The sequence below is a fragment of the Amphiura filiformis genome, chromosome 20 (genome assembly GCF_039555335.1).
Source record: "Amphiura filiformis chromosome 20, Afil_fr2py, whole genome shotgun sequence".
NCBI classification, from domain to species: Eukaryota; Metazoa; Echinodermata; class Ophiuroidea; order Amphilepidida; family Amphiuridae; genus Amphiura; species Amphiura filiformis.
In genome coordinates, this window is record NC_092647.1 from 33,295,554 (window position 1) to 33,314,831 (window position 19,278).

At 36.9% G+C, this 19,278-nt stretch overlaps 1 protein-coding gene across 1 annotated transcript in view; it reads right to left on the bottom strand.

Moving 5' to 3' along the window:
* The window catches only part of LOC140142638 (uncharacterized), a 45,345-nt gene that overhangs the window by 8,210 nt on the left and 17,857 nt on the right, over positions 1–19,278 (bottom strand). Inside the window, 6 exon segments of the mRNA XM_072164643.1 lie at positions 622–837; positions 5,494–7,884; positions 7,887–7,943; positions 7,946–7,970; positions 7,972–8,249; positions 10,174–10,527. Of these exon segments, the coding sequence (XP_072020744.1) occupies positions 622–837; positions 5,494–7,884; positions 7,887–7,943; positions 7,946–7,970; positions 7,972–8,249; positions 10,174–10,527 (3,321 nt within the window).

Sequence of the window (19,278 nt, forward strand, 5' to 3'; positions counted from 1 at the left end):
TTGATTTCATCCTGTCATTGTAAGTAAAGCCTTTTCTTTTGTGTTATTATTATTAGCAACATTCACAGGTCATTATTTTGTTCTGTTGCAACTTAATGCTCTCCATGCTAGCCATGCGCTTCAACGGAAAAAGTTGAAGTTTTGAAATATTTTCTCAAAATATCAAGAGCTATCTTAAGAACTCCTGAACCAATACCAGGCTTGTTTGTACTCATTTTAATGCATTTTTCATGCTGATTCCAAATATGGTCATGAAAATTTACATTTCTGAAATTTTTGAATTTGTAAAATTTTTTTGAAACATGTCGTCTGCAGTTGACACCCGCGTGAAGGAAGTTAAAGACCTTAATTCTACTAATTTTTTTTCTACTGTAATTCTATACCAACAATGCACTGAGAGAGGCCATTTTGTGGCAATTATAATGAAACAATTTATCTTCATAATGATAAGCTTTAGGAGTTTATAATACTGGTAGATGTTTAATAAATCAATTGATAGATTTGACTTTCTAAATACATGAAATACAAGAATACAAAATAGAAGCTTATCTAAATTAGCATACCGGCGTAAAAAATCTTGAGTATAATCAACCATGGCTCAGCAGTTTTACTTCGACATACCTGAATGTTCGTAGACATGTCTCAACAGTGAGCTGTGCTTCTGAAAGGTCTTTGGGCATTGTGTACAGGCATAGAGGCCTGCATTGGTCCTTGGTGGTTGGTCCATCAATGGTAGACTTCGTTCCTTGCTGGCACTGGTTCTTCCAGGCGAGTCACTTCTGATTACACCTTCCATAGATGCTGAAAGATCTGAGGATATACTGGACATACTGTCACCTGGGAACAGAGAAAAAATTGGTGATGATTGTTAACTTTATTGGTAATATTAGGTATATCAGTTAATTTTTGGTTCAGCTTGGTATATGATATTGATTAAAATTAGCTAGTTACATGATCAGAACACCTGGGGAAAGAGTTGAAGAAACTTTTATAATGCTCTGCATGCTAGACATAGGCTTTATCATAAAAGTTTTGAGATATTTCCTCAAAATATCAACAGGCTATCTTAAGAACCACTGAACCAATACTATGCTTGTTTGTACTCATTTTAATGCATTTTTCATGCTGATGCCAAATATGGTCATGAAAATGTAAAATTAAGATTTTGTTAAATCTTCACAAAAACTTAAAACTATTGTCATCTGCAGTCGACACCCGCCTGAAGACTGAAGAGAGTTAAGAAACACAGTCCACCATTCACCCATTATTTAACACGCACAAGCGCATAACCAACCGATCAACTTAGACTTTATTTTTGGGCTTTGAGCTATATCAGTCTATTTTGGACTAAATATGTCAGTAATATTCAATTTGATATTTACAAGTAGAGGAAAGCAAAGTGTGACATGCAATAACCTGATTACTAAAACTCAAGTCTAGATTAATTATCATTGGGATAAACATGATTAGAAATTGGCCTTACACCTTGAAAAATACATATTTGTTTGTGAACTTGCATTAATTTGAAGTAAAAGGTGTTGATAGGTTTGTGATACTTCCGAGGGAGTCGGAATTACATAAAGGTAGTATCACCATAGCCACTGCACTATATGTCCATGCTGTCAGAAGTACATTGGTGATAGACTTCCACAGACTGTACATTAAGTCTGATTTTTATGAATATCTTAGTAAGACTTTGATAGAGGTTAAGGCAGCTGGGCAATAAGGAGATGGAAAGATGAGTGTTTACTATACCCAATCACTCACTCTTCCTTCCTTCTAATTAATTGTGCACCTTGCAAAGTTTATTACACTTTCTGTAAAACATTCTGTAGCTATATGACCAAGAACATGCTACCACCTGTTTCAACTAGTGACTTGTGGCTTATGCATCTAGGTCTACATTGTCTGAATAATTTGATCTGAAACCTCAAAATATTGTCACATTGAAAGTTTCTGTGAACTTGGTAGTTCCGCAGGAAGGGTGTTCAAATCCTTTTCCAACACATTTGACATTATGTTTTGCTACAAAATTTTGATGTTTACAGGAGAAAAGATAATTTTACTTTAGGAAATATTCAATTTTGCTTAATCAGTTGATCTAGCTATTTCTAACAAGGCCTATATCTCATGGGATGGCCGGGGTTAAATTAATTATTGAAAGTCTAAGTTTTGTTTTATGCAATAAACCGAAATATAAAATAAATATAATTTGGAAAAAAATAAGTACAAATCACTATCCTTGCTTATTACTTTCCACTTAGGCCTACAAGATTTTAAATTTTGCAACATTTAAAAAAATTTTTACGACATTTCACCCAGGGGGTGCCTGCCACGTATTACTTCGCACAAGCAGGTAAAGGTTAAACTTAAGGTGATTTTGTCAGGCAAATGTTGGTCTTGGTTATCGCGTGCCAGCTAGGTAATTCTCTTTCCCCATAGGTTTGTGGAGTTAGTATTTAGAGGATATGACTACCAGATTCATAAAACTAACAAACTGATTGATAGGCCCAGATGCCGTACCTGCCACACAGTAATCAGAGGTAATCATGTCCGCTAAGCGTCTTGACTGCTAACTCTATTTCTTATAACCGGTATAATTATAACTGATTCGTTCAATCCGTACTGATTATTACACAGAGCTACAAGAGCTTTAATTTGGCTATATACTTTGTGATTAATCTAGGACCATGGCGCTTTCACTTGTGATACACGATGATCAAGTTCAAGTTTTATGCTTGATACTATTTTTGATTGATAATGATCAGTGGCGTAAGCCAAGGAGGAGGGGCTGGGGACAGCATCCCATGTGAGAAGTCTTGCACACCCACCTCGTGAGATACTGGTAACTCTGATATCTAAGATTTAATGCCTTTTTTATAAAAAAAAGTGGGTAATGGTGAATCCAACGGACGAGGACACAAAACACATCAAGGATCAATAAATGATACAAGAGGATACCTTGAATAATAACAACAGGAAAGAAAAAAAGCAAGGGTACACCAACTTGATGTGGGGAAACAAGTAAAATACAGACTAGACAGTATGCAGGGGGACAAAAACATCAGGCGTGAGGCAGAAGAAGTAGGCAAAGTTCGATAGCCAAAATTACCAGTTCAAGGCCCACAGAAGTAAGTGCTGAACCTGCAAAAACAACAAGGATCAATGGTAATACAAAACTGCACTAGAACAAGTGATGAAAATCAAGTGATGAAAATCACTGTGCATATAAACAGACACGCTAAACCAAACATCCAGAGTAGGCACAAAACAGGCAAAGTTCGATGGCCAAAAATTGCCAATTCCAGAGCCCACAAAAGTGTCAGGAAAACAGTACACTGGAAGTGATGAAAATCACTGTGTACATAGCAGTGAAACACTTAACAGACAAAAAACAACCGACGTTTCGAGCAGATAAACTGCTCTTCTTCAGGGACAGACAACAAAATATAAAGCAAACAACAAGAACTACATGCTGTAGTTTAAAAACAAATTCAAGTCAAAAATTGAAGGCAAGTTCAAATTGAAATAAGTAGCAAAATAAGACAGCAAACTCAGAGCAAAATAAGTTGTGTCTTCTCTCATTGAGAGCAAATTCACTACAAAGTTAGAATGGCAAACAATATGTAAATAAGCACCACCACTGGACAATAGAGTATTGTCCCACTGGACAATAGAGGTTGTAGAGAATGAATAGATAGGATAAGTGGACAAATGTCACTCAAACTTTAATATTATGAGAAAAGTAATGCATATTAAATAAAGAACAAATAATGTTTATAGACCTACACAATACATGTATCAAGAAAAGTGAAAAATAAGCCAAAAATTGCTGGATAAAACACAAGACAATGAAGGTCTCAAATATTAAAGTGTAATATGCATACCTTTTTTTATACTTTACAGCCCATTTTTTAAAACCATTTTTATCCAATTTTGACCCTCTTGAAAGCTACTTCCCTCCTTTGCCCCTCTCTGAAAAAGTCCTGGCTACACCACTGATATTGATATGCACAAAATCTTTGTTAAAATATGTTTACTGACAAAAATGGTAGAATTGGAACTTCAATTGAAACTTATTTTACTTCCTCTACTTCACAAGTTAATTTGCAATCAATGACTGTATCAACTTGATATTTTTGCAATACAAATTGATTAATACATATTTTGTGAAAACCTGCATTACTCCCAAATTTGGATCAACTTTACCTTTTCTTTGTTTTAATTTCAGTTGTACATCTTCAATCATTTACAACATTATAACCTATTTTCAAAGTTAATTCCCCCAGATGAATATAAGTTATATATGAATTATTTTTAAAACTTCCAAGAAATGTTAAAAAGTCTGTCAAATTACTAAAAATTGAGGCAACCAATTTTCTGCCAATTCATAAAGGTATAGCGGAAGTGGTAGAGTTTCTAATTTCCAAATCTTGTGGCACACTCATGACTACATTACAAAATATCAGTGCCCTTATCATCTTACATGACCCTTGACATTGGTCAGGTGAATGTGGATGATAAGAACATAATGATGATATTATGTGATAAACAACAATGTAATAAGACAGGATGTTTTTGTCATTACTACACAAAGAGTCTGTAGTATTAAAATGGGAAAATCATATTTTGTTACTATTTCCCTCCAATTGCTACTCTCATGCCAGAATCATCTCATCTACCAGGGCAAAGTTCTGTAATCCCAATATGCTTGTTCACTTCTCTGAATGTGCGGGGTACAAAAACTCATCCTCACAACTTGAGGTCAATTGTGAAGTTATGATTATTAAATACATGTCTCTGCACTTTGCTACTGGGAATGAGAACAATTCGGCTCATACTGTCTGATCTCTAGTGTCATCAGTACTGGACCAATTTGTCGTCAACTTTTTGGTCTTCATAAGTTGTGCAGATGTGCCTTCAAATTGAGAAAACTGGCATATTTGATCATAATAAGTATTAAAAAGCTGTATAAAATATGAAATGAATCCGATTTGATCCACACAGGTGTTATAATCATGAGCTGTGATAAGAAATTATTACCAACTTAACCACCTGAGCACTACCTGCCGATCCAACATTGCCTCTTATTGGTCAATTACATGATAATTTCTCTTTAATCACCAATCAGAATGGGGCTTTGCAAATAATTCACCCCAATTTTTTGTGTGGTGAAATTATTCTAACAATGTTGCTGATTGGGCTAATTGATAATGAAAAATTCCATTCGGCCAATCAGCAGGTAGTTCTCATGGGGTTAATAGTTTTGATAACGCTTCTCATTTCATTCTTAAAATTAGCTTACATTGATTTGATCTGATTTGATATCATCCTTTTAAGCCAAAATTTCTCATACTAGTATAATAATCCCATTTCCTTTTTTGATGTAGAAGGAAAATCAAACATATCTAGCTGTCTTAAAATGCTCAATACTTTATTAGCCTGTGTGACTCAAACAGGACCACAATGGTAAACAATAGAGGTTCTACCTACCATTATGTAGTCCTTCCTTAAGCAAAGAAGCAGCTGCCCCAGGAGCTGGATACCCCGCCAAATCCCGCATACCATTCATCTGTAGTGGGTTGTAGCCTCCTTTTGATAGAGCCATGTACGCATCTGTGATTGGTAACGTAACCGGGTACACCCCGCCGCCGTTCAAATACTCCATACTCTCCGCAGCATACTTCATCCTTTTTGGCGAGTAGCCGTTGGGATACGGTAGATACGCAAGCACAGGTGGTGGATCAGGAGTGTATGGTCTTTTGAGTAAAAAGTTATTGTTGCTATGGCTACTTTTGTTTGTAGGAGGTTTGTTCTTTGAGTGAGCTTTCACAGTATTTTCAAGGCAAAGGTTTGAAGGTGGTGCAGCTGGCGGATACCCTGGAAACATGTAGTTCCCAGCCATGCCGTAGAGAGATGGAAAGTTGTACCCATACATCATCTGTGAGGATGCACTGGTAGGAGGACCGGGAGAAGTCGAAGATGCAGCTTTTTTCTTTGGCATGGACAAGTCTAATGGACTGTCATCTGTTTGACGATCAACAGGTGGTTGAGGAGAGCTGGTGGGAGAGACGCGATTTGAGGCAGATAGTAGTACGGAGTGACCGTTTTCTCGAGGTGCGTGTCGAAGTTGCTGTAAAGCTTCGGTTGCTTCCTGCGTCTTAGGGGAAGCCATGATCAAAGCAGGTGGTGTATGTCGATCAATATTGTATTCAGAAAGAGCTTTTTCTGTGCTTTGTAAAACAGTCGGGCGCTGTTGAACTGGTGAGCGCGGACTAGGTGATCGCGATTGTCGGTTGCGCGAATCAGTCTCTGTTTGCGTGGGAGGTGTAGGGCTAGGTACACTTGTGTCACTTTGCCTTGTAGGAGACAGTGCTTCAGAAGGTGACGGAGGATTTGACGGTAGATGATGTTTTTGTTTGCTTGGGGACCGATGTGGTGAGCGAGGTTCGCGTCTTACAAAAGTCTGCTTCATCAGCTCAAGACTTCTCAATGATGGATCTTCTCCCGCTTCGTCAAGTTTCCTCGTTTTATCAAACCATATTTCAACTGCGTCTTTCGAAAGATTGAGGGCTAGTGAGATCTTGCCAATGCCATCAGATGATGGATGGGCTTGCATGGCATAAAACGCCCTCAATGCTTGATGTTGGGCATCTGATATGCCAACATCAGAGCAATCACTTTCTTCTTCGCTCATGTGTTGATCTTGCGTTTCATCTAAATTGTTCTCTCCATTTTGTTTCTCCATCTCCATCTCCTCCCTCCTTTCCAATGTTGTTAGCAGCAAACTTCTCTTAATAGGTGATGCTCCTAAGCTTCTTGGAGAGATGGGTCTCTCATCTTGTAGACGAGGTGATGATGCCCTTGGTGATACAGATTTTGCACGCACCTGTCTCGCCAATTCCCGCTCTCTTTCCGCTTCCATTTCCTTTGCAAACAACTTTGCAACCTGAGGTGGAACCTCCACAGACCTGGGATCATGTCCGTTTTTCATACTCGCTAACACCTCCTTTTGATACTCGTAAAATTTGCTCAAATTTGAGTTCTGACCTTTGATCTTCTGCACATCTTCATTAAAGTCACAGAGGTATCTCTCATGCTGATGAAGCTCGATAGGACTATCAAAAGCTTTTCCGCAATATTTGCATCCTGTTTTATCAGAGAGTAACTGTCCTGGATGCTGCGATTCTAAACACCTAGCGATTGCTTGAGCTTCGTGCACTTTGCGTAGTGTATAGTCAACTATACTATAGTTTTTATCAGGCGTCGACCCGTTGGGGTAAAGCATAGACAATTTACTGGAAGACAACTCCTTTGCGATATCAGTTGGCAGTACAATTTTGCTCTCTGTTGTCATTTGTTCTATGGTGGGAGACTTAGCACCATTGTTGGCAGTGACAGGACTGATAAGTTTAGGTGATTTTTGTGGTGTCATTTTGCTACTCACTGTCTTTTTCAGCTTTGATATATCCGTATTGTGTCCTTCTTGCTGCTGTTTAGTCACCGTAGCATCTACCATCTCAAGCACCCTTTTCACAGCTTCATTCGGTGGTGTCGTTAGTTGACTTTTCACAGATTTTTCCGATTCTTTTCCACTTTCCACTGTTCCGTCAGGTGCCGGTATTTTTATATGCAATGGGGTCATATATGCAGCACCGTTATTTGTATGATCAGCAAATGCAGTCCTAGATTCATCCTCTGTCGTAGCAACAACTATAGAGGGAGACAGACTCCCATTGATGACTTTCACTGGGGCTGGGGAAACACGAGGGAAAGCCTGTGGGTTCTCTTTGACCGGTGAACACTTTTTGCTGGATATATGTGAGCTGTACGACCCGGAGTGTGAAAACCGCTTCTTGCAAACAGAACACTCATATGGTTTCTCCCGCTATGAATGCGCAGATGTTCTTTGAGATGATGCTTATACTTGAACGCCTTCCCTTTTCGCTACACTTAAACTTGCGATTTCCGGCTTGTGTGTGTCAGCATATGCCTCTGTAACCGATAAATATTCACAAATGCCTTGTTGCAGATATCACAAATCTGATTTCGTCCGGGCATGTGCGTTGCCATGTGCCGTTCCAGCTGACTCTTGTATGCGAAACAGTAGTTACACTCGGGGCAGGCAAAGTTATTAACTGTCTTTTCATGTCTGTACTTGATGTGTTCTTTCAGAGAAGTGAGCCGCTTGTAGGTACGCTCGCAGTAAGGGCAGTCTACTGGTTTGCCGTCTTCTAAACCATCGTCACCTGTCACAGATAACAAATGAGGGAAGTGAAATTAGTTTGGTATCTATATACTCAAAAGAGGAAGTGTATTCTTGAAATAATACCACAACCACCTATAACATCTTCATCTTGAACTCTAGCCAATGATAGATTGGCACCGAATATCCAATTCAGCCAATCAGGTGGATAGGACAGGAAGTGGGAACGGCTTTCTATAACTTTGTTTTCTTTCTAATAACATTGGTAGAATCACAGGATCAGATGACCAGTTTATGTGCATTTCGTCGTCTGCTTCACATACTGTCGTATCTCAAAAGGCTGCCTTGTGTGATTTTTCTATTATTGTCATCTAATTGTGATGAGATACAGTGTAAAATTAACTTGATATGTTAATTTTGAGGTATTTCACAATATTATTACAATTTCATGTCCATTCATAAAAGAAGAATGCTGAAATTTCACATAACAGTATGATATTATAACAATGATAATAAAAATCTCACAAGGCAGCCTTTTAAGATACAAAAGTGTGTGGTATCAATTACTGGGCATTATCACAATACAATCAAAATAAGAGAAGATTCCCAATGCTAAAAATTGACACATGATCCAACAAGCATGTGGTTACGTATCCCAGGATGCAATCTGTGTCTTACCAGACGGATGCTGGACGGGATAAGGGTATGGTCCTGAATATTTCCTATGATTTTGTTTTGTTCTGATCGATTATCTTGTCACCATATCACCGCAAACAATTCCTGTATATCCGAAGCGGCTATCTTTATATCAGTCTATTTAAAAGTCTGAAAATTTGTCATTTGCATATTTTAACCCAATTGTTTGAGTGTTTATTTATATTGGTTAGTTATGTATCAGAGACTTGTTACCAAGAGCATTCTGGTTATAGGCCTACATGGCACTTGGCAATGCAACAAACAGTATATAAAAGAGTCAGAAAGGGGACATGTTAAAAATATTTATTGTGCTGGTCTAAAATATTAAGAAAATGCTCCCCAGTCAGAACTCTTGCCCCAGTTACCTCCCAAAATGTTGACTTTTTGCAGCTTCTTCGCACATTTTATTTTTATTTTTCCCCGCTCCCCTGAAAAAATCCTGCCACCACCACTGGTTTTTTCTACATTTAAAACAAAGTACAAAGTAAAATATTTCATTTGCAAGACAACTGATTTCAATATCATCATAGTTTTTATCTACTTTTGCATTTTAAAAAAGATTACCAAAACTTGTCTCATTCATTAATTTTCCTAACAAAACCTTTCCTTATCTCAAAACAATCTATCCTCAAATAAAATATCAGCAAATCTACAAATGACAGAAAAATCACCTTTAGGCTCCTTCAGAACGTAACTTTATTATTAGGTTTTTTTAGCTCTCAGCACGATAGCAGGTGCATTGTGAGTAAATGAATCTTTTCCCATTTTTGTGAATAACGATTGATATAGTTCTTGTTTCATTACCTGATGATAGGGTTTGATCACTTCCAGTGCATTTTATTATAGGAAATCTGTTTCCTTTTCTTCACATTGCAGTTGAGTAATCAGTCATAGACTTGGAGGTGTTACCATTTTGTTGTCATGAGTTACTATGTAGTGTTATGATGTATTTTAAATTGTGATGGAAACCAGGGGGCACTCACCTTGATGTGAGTGATGGGAAGTATTTAACTGTCATATATGTCACCCAATTACCCCCATTTTGTCTTGCCGTCACCAAATGACTCCCTTTTGCAAATAATTTTAATTGAATTAAAAGTCTAGATCACTGTAGATCAACTTCTGTCAAAATGGAATTGTTGTGCGATTAATTTTCCACACTTTGACAACTTTGAGCTGTTTCACTTAACATGGTAGCGGATTGGAACATGAAATGTGCACAATTCCGCTTTTCCAAAAAATGTAAAAAATGTTTGTGAAATAACCCTTACCTTCAATATCAGGATCATCAACTGGTTCAGGGTAGATAACAGCTGTATCAGTTCTGTTCAGATACTCGTCCAAATTATTCGAACCCGATTCTGCGCCGGACCGCTTCTCTCTTCTCAAACCTCTCTCATTGGATTGTGGGTATTCGTATTCGTCATCTTCTGATGGGTAGCTGTCGTCATGATCGGAATCGTTACCGTCACTGTTTCCATCACTGTTACCGTGGTAATTATGCTTGGTACGTGTTACTGGAGTGGGCGATGGTGTGCGATCGGTGTTGTCGCTCAGTTCAGCATCGGCATCAGGCTGGGTAGGGCTTGGTGCAGTGTTATTTGCTGCAGCCTGCTCATCTTGAACTGAAAAGAGAGAAAAAAAAAGATAATATTAGATGTTTGCCCATCCAATTCAATTGACAGATCTTAAAACTTTATAAATTATATGCATGGACTGGAGCATTAGCATTAATCCATCTTGAAATGTGGAGGTGAAATTCGGCCTGAATTGTCAAAAATTGGCTGAATGAAAAGAACAAAAAATGTATCACTTTGTCAAAAGGTGGGGGCACATCCCACTTGTCCCCCCAGGATTGGTGCCCATGGCAGGGAGGCACACGGACGTTCACTGCAGATGATACTCTTTAATTAAATAGTTCTGAACATGTTACCGAATGACCACTTCTAAAAATGACCAGAATTTTTGGATATTTTTGTATTTTGTATTTTTAGAAAATGTCAAATTTTCTGCAAAATCTGTACCCATTTGAATTTTGTCAGGGTCTTATCTACATACATGTATTAAATACATCATAACAACAATAATTGCACCAGGGAAATGACTGCATGAACATTTTGCTCCATTTTCTACTCTCTCTGTCTACACTGCACACTGAAGTTCACATTGGCATACTGCCCTCTATACCTATCCCATACCCAGTGTGGAATCTTATCTGGCTCCACAAACAAACAACAAATTATGCTGATAAATAAAAATCAGTCTGGGAATTTACTTTTAGATGACAATAATCACAAAACAAAACTCCTCACACTTCAAATAACATTTTCATATTAATTTATAGCTACAAAGTGAACATTTCAGAGTCTAGTCAGAGTTATTTTCTCTGAATGGTGCATAGAGGTGGGTGGGATGAGGGGCTGTGTCAACTTGAAGTTGCTCTGCAAGTTCACCTTGATTATTTTGGTCCTGAAGTGTATATTTTGGGATCAACATGGGTGCAATAATTTCTCTCCATAGATTTATTAGACTGGAGGAATAAAGGTGGTTATGGTTTGTTATAACAATTTTGTACTGTAATAATTCTTTCACTTAAAATTTTAGGAACAGTTCTGTCAGTTCGTGAAAATTTCTTGTGAGTAGGCAGCATGTACAGGGCTGGGTACATACAGGTATGAATTTCACATTTGTTTGGGATTTTCCCTTATACATAGAACTTGAGAGTTCTTATTTGGGCTTTGCTATTCTTCCTCTCCTCTGTTATGATTATGATTACTTAAATGATTATGATTATAAAATGATTAGACCTATAATAATTTATAGTATACTACCATCATCATTAATCATTTTGAAGCTGTTTTCTTTTAAATCTTATAACATGTTATATTAAAGGCTGTTGGTGAGCTGTTCTGGTATAAATGTCCAATGCTTTATACTATCGCCTATTTATTGTCAGAAGGCGCATGTTCAAATGAATGAGCGGGAAATATATGTAAAACATCTTTTCATAATTCTAACACAGCAATAGATGTCATTTTAATGGTACTAATAGTTGGTTATACTTTTTTTAGGGGGGGTATCTTGAATTGGTATAGCATAACTACAAAAGCAACAAGGTGTTTATAATTTGTTTGTTTGTTTGTTTAACCGGTTGGTCCCAGCGGACACACACTTATACTACATTTATGATAATGAATGTGAATCATAACTCATCCTCTCACCACATTTGTGTCCTGTAGCCCAGAAAAGTTTACACTATGAAATACATTTCACATAAATCATATTTGGTTGTCATTTATTCCCAAGTAACACAAATCACACTCCAAATCACAGGTGACAGACTATTTGAATCTCTATGACATCATCACTTAGCCCTACCTACTTTTACTAGGCCTATGTATTATAAGGTCACAATCACAACATGCAAACAGAAATGCAATTTGGAAGTAAACTTAATTAAACAAGATACTTTCCTAATAATATAGCATTCAATGATTGAATTTCAATTATTCAACATTAAGAAATTAGAACTGAACCTATTCTAACATGTCACACAGCAGTATTTATCATGAGTAGGCTCATACCTATTACAATTTCCACTGTATTGTGGAACTTCAATTACTTTCCAAACTTTAAAACCAAGTTCACCAAAGTTCTGTCACATTAAAAAGTTTGTACTTCATGAACTTCAGAATGAGTATTTTAACTAAAAGTTAACTGAAAAGTCAAACAATCAACTTTTTAATTTGATTTATTTACAGACACTTACCCCACTGATCACTCATACACATCATGGAAGAATATGTTATATATCTCATCTGGATAAAGTTTATATTCACCAATCAAAATGTCTTTAATTCCTATTTTCCATCCATACAAATCACAAAATAGTCCATTTGATAAATATCCACAAACTGTTAAATCATGGTATAAATTCAGCACAGTACTACACAGTGTCTTCGCAGAAGTGAGAGTGCCGCTTCAACCGGTACTCCACCCTAGGTGTGTTGACTTCAAGTGTATCACGGTAGTAACTAAAAAGGAACACCGTGTTTACAGTCTACAAAAAACCAAGCAGCAGGTTTTAAATTTGGCCTAAGGCTCAATCAATCTAACCAGCCAACCAAGCGCCTGCCCGACCAAGTATTTACACTTCCCCTGTCTGAGCTCACCTGGCTGGCGACTTGCCTTGAACGTAGTACAGTAGTATGCCCTGATTGGTGGCTTGTATACCTATCTCTAGTGTGTGTGAGTGAATGCTGTTGCAGTGAGAGCCAAATACGCCTGCTAGAGCTTTGTTCCTAGCATACCTATCACAGGCAGACTACGCCAGGCATTTCCTCTTATAAACTTGCTCAATACGCCTGTAATGCTTGCTTAGATCAGCGATTCTAAACAAAGACACACTTTTGTGTCACTCTATTTTGGTGAGGTTGTGTTTGATTAGAATTTTTTAAATCAATTGTTAAGGTGCATCAGTTTTAACACCTGGTGTATTTGGGTTTGGTTCATATGGTAACAGCTGTGCGTGTGTGCATTTTAGATTATTGGAACATAAGCTTCTGTGTTTTTAAAAACAAAATCCTTTAATTGGATGGGATTATTGGGATAAAGTGTAAAATGATAGGATATTCAAATGTGAGATTATAAAACAAATGTTGGGTACTTGCAAAGTTTCAATAAGAAGATGATGGTGCCAGAAGTTGTCCAAATTTAAAGCATGGAAAAACATGATGTTTACTAATTACCAAATTTAAAAATAAATTTGATTCATGACTTCCAGGAGTCACATACAATACCATATTTGAGTGTTTCTGTGTCATGTCATTATATTGTAAAAGTGCAAAAGGTATCAACTTATTCCTTTCAATTTTCTCATCAGTTTGGACCAAAAACACCCAGGAATTTGTGCAATATTCAAACAAACAAAAACAAAACCAGGTACAAAGGTAAAATAGATGTTCCAAAGCATATCCATGAAATCCCAAGAAGAAAAATCACAAATTTTTCTTTGCTGACACATTCAATCCATCAACCTAGACAAATTGCCCCACAAAAATGTTTGCAAAGACCCAAAACACACAGAATATAATGTGTAGGGAGAGAGGAAAGGAAGCTAATCTTGTAAAAAAAATATAAAAAAAGCCTGAAGCGAAACAAGAAATAAATATATACAATCCCATCTCAGTGTATAATCCCATCCATGTAAAGGACATAAGCAAGACAAGCACTTGCACACCTTGCCTGGCACCAGCTAGTCTGGCGCATGGGTCGGTCTGGTATTCGGATCTAAACCTTACCAGATATGAGCCATGTTCATACCGATGTTGGTGGAGTTAAAGTTTAGCTACGCTTGAGCCCTGTGAGTGTACACATTTGTAAACTTTATTAACTCACGGTCAGTGCATTTGACAATCATTGACATGATGTCATAGAGGTCTGCATATTGAGTATTTATATTTTGCAACCATAACGGGTCGCAATATGCTTACCCTAACCCTACACACAGCCTGGATTAGGGTATGTTCTACCCCTCTCCCATCTTTTGCCCGATATACGTGACAATTTCACATATTCCAGCAAAATTATTGTTGAAAAATATTCAAAATGGTCGGCAAGATTCGCTCTCAAATAACAATCCCCTAATTTGCTCAATTGAAATAAGTCTCTTTCAACCCCATTCTTGGTCATTTCAATATTGCTACTCCCCCAATCACCAAACCGGCCATTTTGCTACATACAAATTTCCCCGGACAAATTTATACTACCAATTGCAATTGCAAAGGCTGATCAAATTGATGTTGCACTCTGCAAAATCAGCACAAACTTGGCAGAATTTGGCTTCAAGTTCAACTAGAGACTAATTGCATCTTGAGCACAGAGTAATGTCTGAACTTTGTCTCCATCAATGATTAACATGATTATTCTTACACCTGATGGTACTCAGCAATCGCTAATCACACACTGGGGGGCTAGCCAATGATGAGAACCAGCCAAAAGAGGAGCCAGAATTGATGGGAGAGAGTGAGATTTTGAGGATGGGCTCTCCATCATCAGGAATGATGCTTTTATGATTCCTTACAAAAAGTACTTCTGGAAAAGTTGACAAAGGCTGATTATTTATTACTCTACAACGAATTGAAAACAACCAGATGAACATCAGTAGTACACAGTGATCTTCCCTCATCAAAAGTCCTGGGTCACCAGTATAGAAATCAGTGTTGAATGTTCTGAAGAGTTTATGGTATCTAACTGAGCAAACGCTGAAACAGATTCCAATAAAGACTTAATTGTACAATATTCATTAAGAGCTTCATTACTCAAATTACAAGAGTGTAGTCTTTTGTTAACTTAAAACGTCTTTGTCTTTTTTTTAATAGCAGAGATCCTGATTTTGTTGTTCTGCATGGAATCTGTGATGCAGGGACTGCCTATTAAGTAGAGCGAGAGCAATCACTCTCGACTGCACTACCTAGATCTGATATAGGAGAGTGATTTTTAGCTCTCCTTCTAGTTGACCATTCTCTTCTTACATTCTATTGTAACAGCTCTCCTTGAAATCTCCAGAAGAGTTATTTAAAGCTCTCCTGCAAATAGCATCCTATCCTCAAGAAACACAATAAATGTTTTCCCAATGCCATAAAGTAAAAAGCATTACTAGTCACTAGGATCCACAACATGCTCATCTATCAAGGCACATGTCTTTAACCCCAATACATTTGTACATTGATTGAATGACCTTTGAAAATTTGGGTACAAAAACTCATACTCTGCAACTTGAGGTCAAATTTTGCACTATGATTGTTTAATTGAGGTTATTGAATTATGTCACTGGGATGAGGCCATTGTGGTCCATAGTGAGTTCTACAATAAGGAGCTTTCCAACATCACCTAATATAGGGATGCATTACCTGAACTGTATGATAGTGACATTATTGTGTTTTGAAACTAGATCTAGCCATAAAACCTCGCCTTGAACTTCTCCATAAACATGTCTATTTTTGCCCCAGTATTGTGGAATTTTATAGCATGTCATAAAGATTCACAATATCAAAATTTATATTTTATGATTTCCACTAGTTTTTGTGGCTAGTATTAAAGTATATACTTTGATCAGCTCGTAATCGGCGGGCCTAATAACATCGCGGATTAATATTAAAATATTTTATTTTGAGAATTGTCCTGTGACATCTCGCCAGAAGCATCAAGAATTATTCATTCAAGTCCTATACTTTGTCTATTTTCTTTAACACAAAAATATAGACCATATAGGTCAACTAATAGCACTCTTAACGTGGGTCTACTTTTCGGTGTAGTTGTAAAAGTCTAACATTTCCCGCCTATTAAGAGCTGATCAAACTATAGTATACTGTGATCCATCCTTAAACATGATATAAAATGGCTCATTTATCATAATTTTTTAAAGGTATTTTTGGGATCTGGGATCTGTGAAGGAACAAAGTGCAGAGTGCAGCAGATATAAATTGGGCTATTCCATTTAAAATCCACACTACCCCTGTGAAAGATTTAGCTAAAGTCTGCCACAGAGGGAGTATCAATTTTAAACAGAATAGACATGGGTAACTTCCATTTGTAATATGTTACCCACTCCAGTTGTAGAAAATATAGGTAAAGCCATAATACAGGGGGAGGAGTATGAGTTTCAAAATGATTACCTCTGACCAATTATATTTGAAAAACTTACTCCCTCTGTGGAAGATATTTCAAAAATCTTCCATGGGGGTAGTGTGGATTTCAACTGGAATAGCCCAATGAATGAACCCAGGAGATGATTATCTCCAGTGTCTCCAATGTGATTCTTCAGGGATATTGCATGATTAACCATGCTTGTTTGATAGTTTATTACATGCCAAAGATGTGACTAGGAAAACTCAAGACATGATCAACCTGGTTTTGTGTAAAAATAGAGAACCTAATGACCTATAATTATGTGCCCCAAATTCTAATAGTTGATGATGTTCAAAGTCATTTCATCTGAGTTGTGAATTAATGTGGTCTTAATGTACCATAGACGATACATTTCTTTCAAATATCGGTTGATCCTTCATGTAATTATTTCGTGTAAGCTAATCCTAACCCTAACCCTAACCCTAAACTAACCCTAACCCTAACCTTAATTTCGTGTATATAATTACATGAAGGAGTAACCCAAATATCACTAAAAATTAAAATGCACTCTTGCCAGTCTTTTAAGAGTCTGAATTTCCACCTCAAAAGTGCAATTTTTAACTCTAATAGCTCCTAAAAAGGAATTCAAAGCCTTGTAAGGCATGATCTACATAAACTCACATTATAATTATATTTCGGCTGGGATATTAGGTTTTCAATTAATTCTGAACAAATCCCAAATATATTCAAAAATATTAGAAAAAAATAAACAAAAAAAAAAAAAAAACCAAAAAAACCACTGCTCTCAATATTTTGATATGAAACTACCATGATGTACATATAGTTTGATCAGCTCGTAATCGGCAGGTCTTATAACATCGCGGATTAATATCAATATATTTTACTTGGAGAATTGTCTTGTGACATCTCGCCAGAAGTATAACAAATTATTATTTGAAGTCCAATACTTTGTCTACTTTCTTTAACACACAAAATATAGACCAGGCAGATCAATAATATCCTTCTTAACGTGGGTCTACTTTTCGGCATAGTGATAAAAGCCTAAATATTCCCGCCGATTACGAGCTGATTAAAGTATATGTATGCAACAATCCCTGCAAAATAAAAGTCAACCTGATGTTCTTCTTTTTACATTTCAGAATTAAGCAGGCCATGCAAAAAGTGAAACTGCTCAGCTCATACTTCACACAGCAGAGGTTTTGTCCCCACTACATCCAAAGATAGGAGGATACAGCACAACATAAGTTCTGCTACCAAAAAGTAAGGTAGGGATTGAGTCCCGGGAATTCAATTTTTTTTTCAGTTTTGTAGTGTCCCTGGACCTAGACCTAAATACTAGGATCATTGACGGTTGACCTAAAAAAAAATTGAATTGAATTTGAATGCATTTTGATATCATTGATAGAGTATGACATGAGTACAAAATATCGATTTTCATATTAAAAACACAAAACATCATGCAAATTTTTTTATTTTTTAGGTCAACCATGAATGATCCTAGCATTTAGGTCTAGGTCCAGGGACACTACAAAACCGAAAAAAGAAACTTAAAAAAAATATATATATTTTTTTAATTTCGATACCCGGTACCACCAAAAAATAAACGTGCCGGGCACACAATTACCCGAAAATCCCAACCCTACCAAAAAGTCAGTGCTGCATTTGTCAACTTTACTCTGCCGATCTTTTATACTAGTACTCCGCACTTTATTAAAACAGTGACAAATACAAGTCATTATGCGACCTGAACCTGTCTTTGTAAATTATCTCCCCAGGGCCACCTAGCTCGCTAACTGCCTCGCATTTTTAATTTACATAATATGCACAAATGCTAACAACTACGATGAGATATGAGAAGATATAAATGGCTTGAGTGAGCAGAGAGGGCAGGTGAATGATAGAAGGTGGACAAAGACATTTGTACTACCTCTACCTCTCTATCTCTACTGCCTTCTCTCTTTGTTCAATTTTAACCATATACCTGCTGTATTACCTGATGTCTAAACATGGTATAATATTGATAATTGATGATTCATGGCTTTGGTAGGATAACGTTAACCACATTCAAGACCAAATCTGTTGTGTGTAATAGAAATGATCAACAATGATTTGCATGACTGCTAATTAACAGATCGCTGAATTGCATTAAGATGTAGCAATTGGATTGGCATAGGAATAGTGTTTGCGCCTTTGTGTAAAGGGTTACTGATTAATGTAAAGGTTAAGGGTAGGGTTGTTGAGGGATCATTAGGGTTAGGGGTAAGGTTAATTGTTAAGGGTAGGGTTAGAGTTAGGGTTTAGTTAGGTTGGTTAAGGTATTGACGGGGGGTATTGATTAACGGTGGGGATACATGTATGGCATAATCACCGGGCATAATCACCAGGCATAATCACCAGGCATAATCACACACACAAAGGTCCTCCTTGGCCACAGCGCCATAGCATTATAGATTTTGGTAATAAACGGAGCAGACCATTTAAAGTTTAAGTATTTTGATATAGTTTCCTTTATAAAGTTCTTCACAGATAATTTGATGCAAAACTAGCAACACCTTAATATTTTGGCTGTCTCAAATCCATATGACTACTTTTTGCAGGTATTTTGCAAGGTCTACAGCTCTACGTCCCCTTACTATTACAAAATGTATATGAATACCACATAATTATAACCCAGCTTTATTTATAAGTAGTACCCCCTGACCCATCTAAATATGGGAGTACTTACC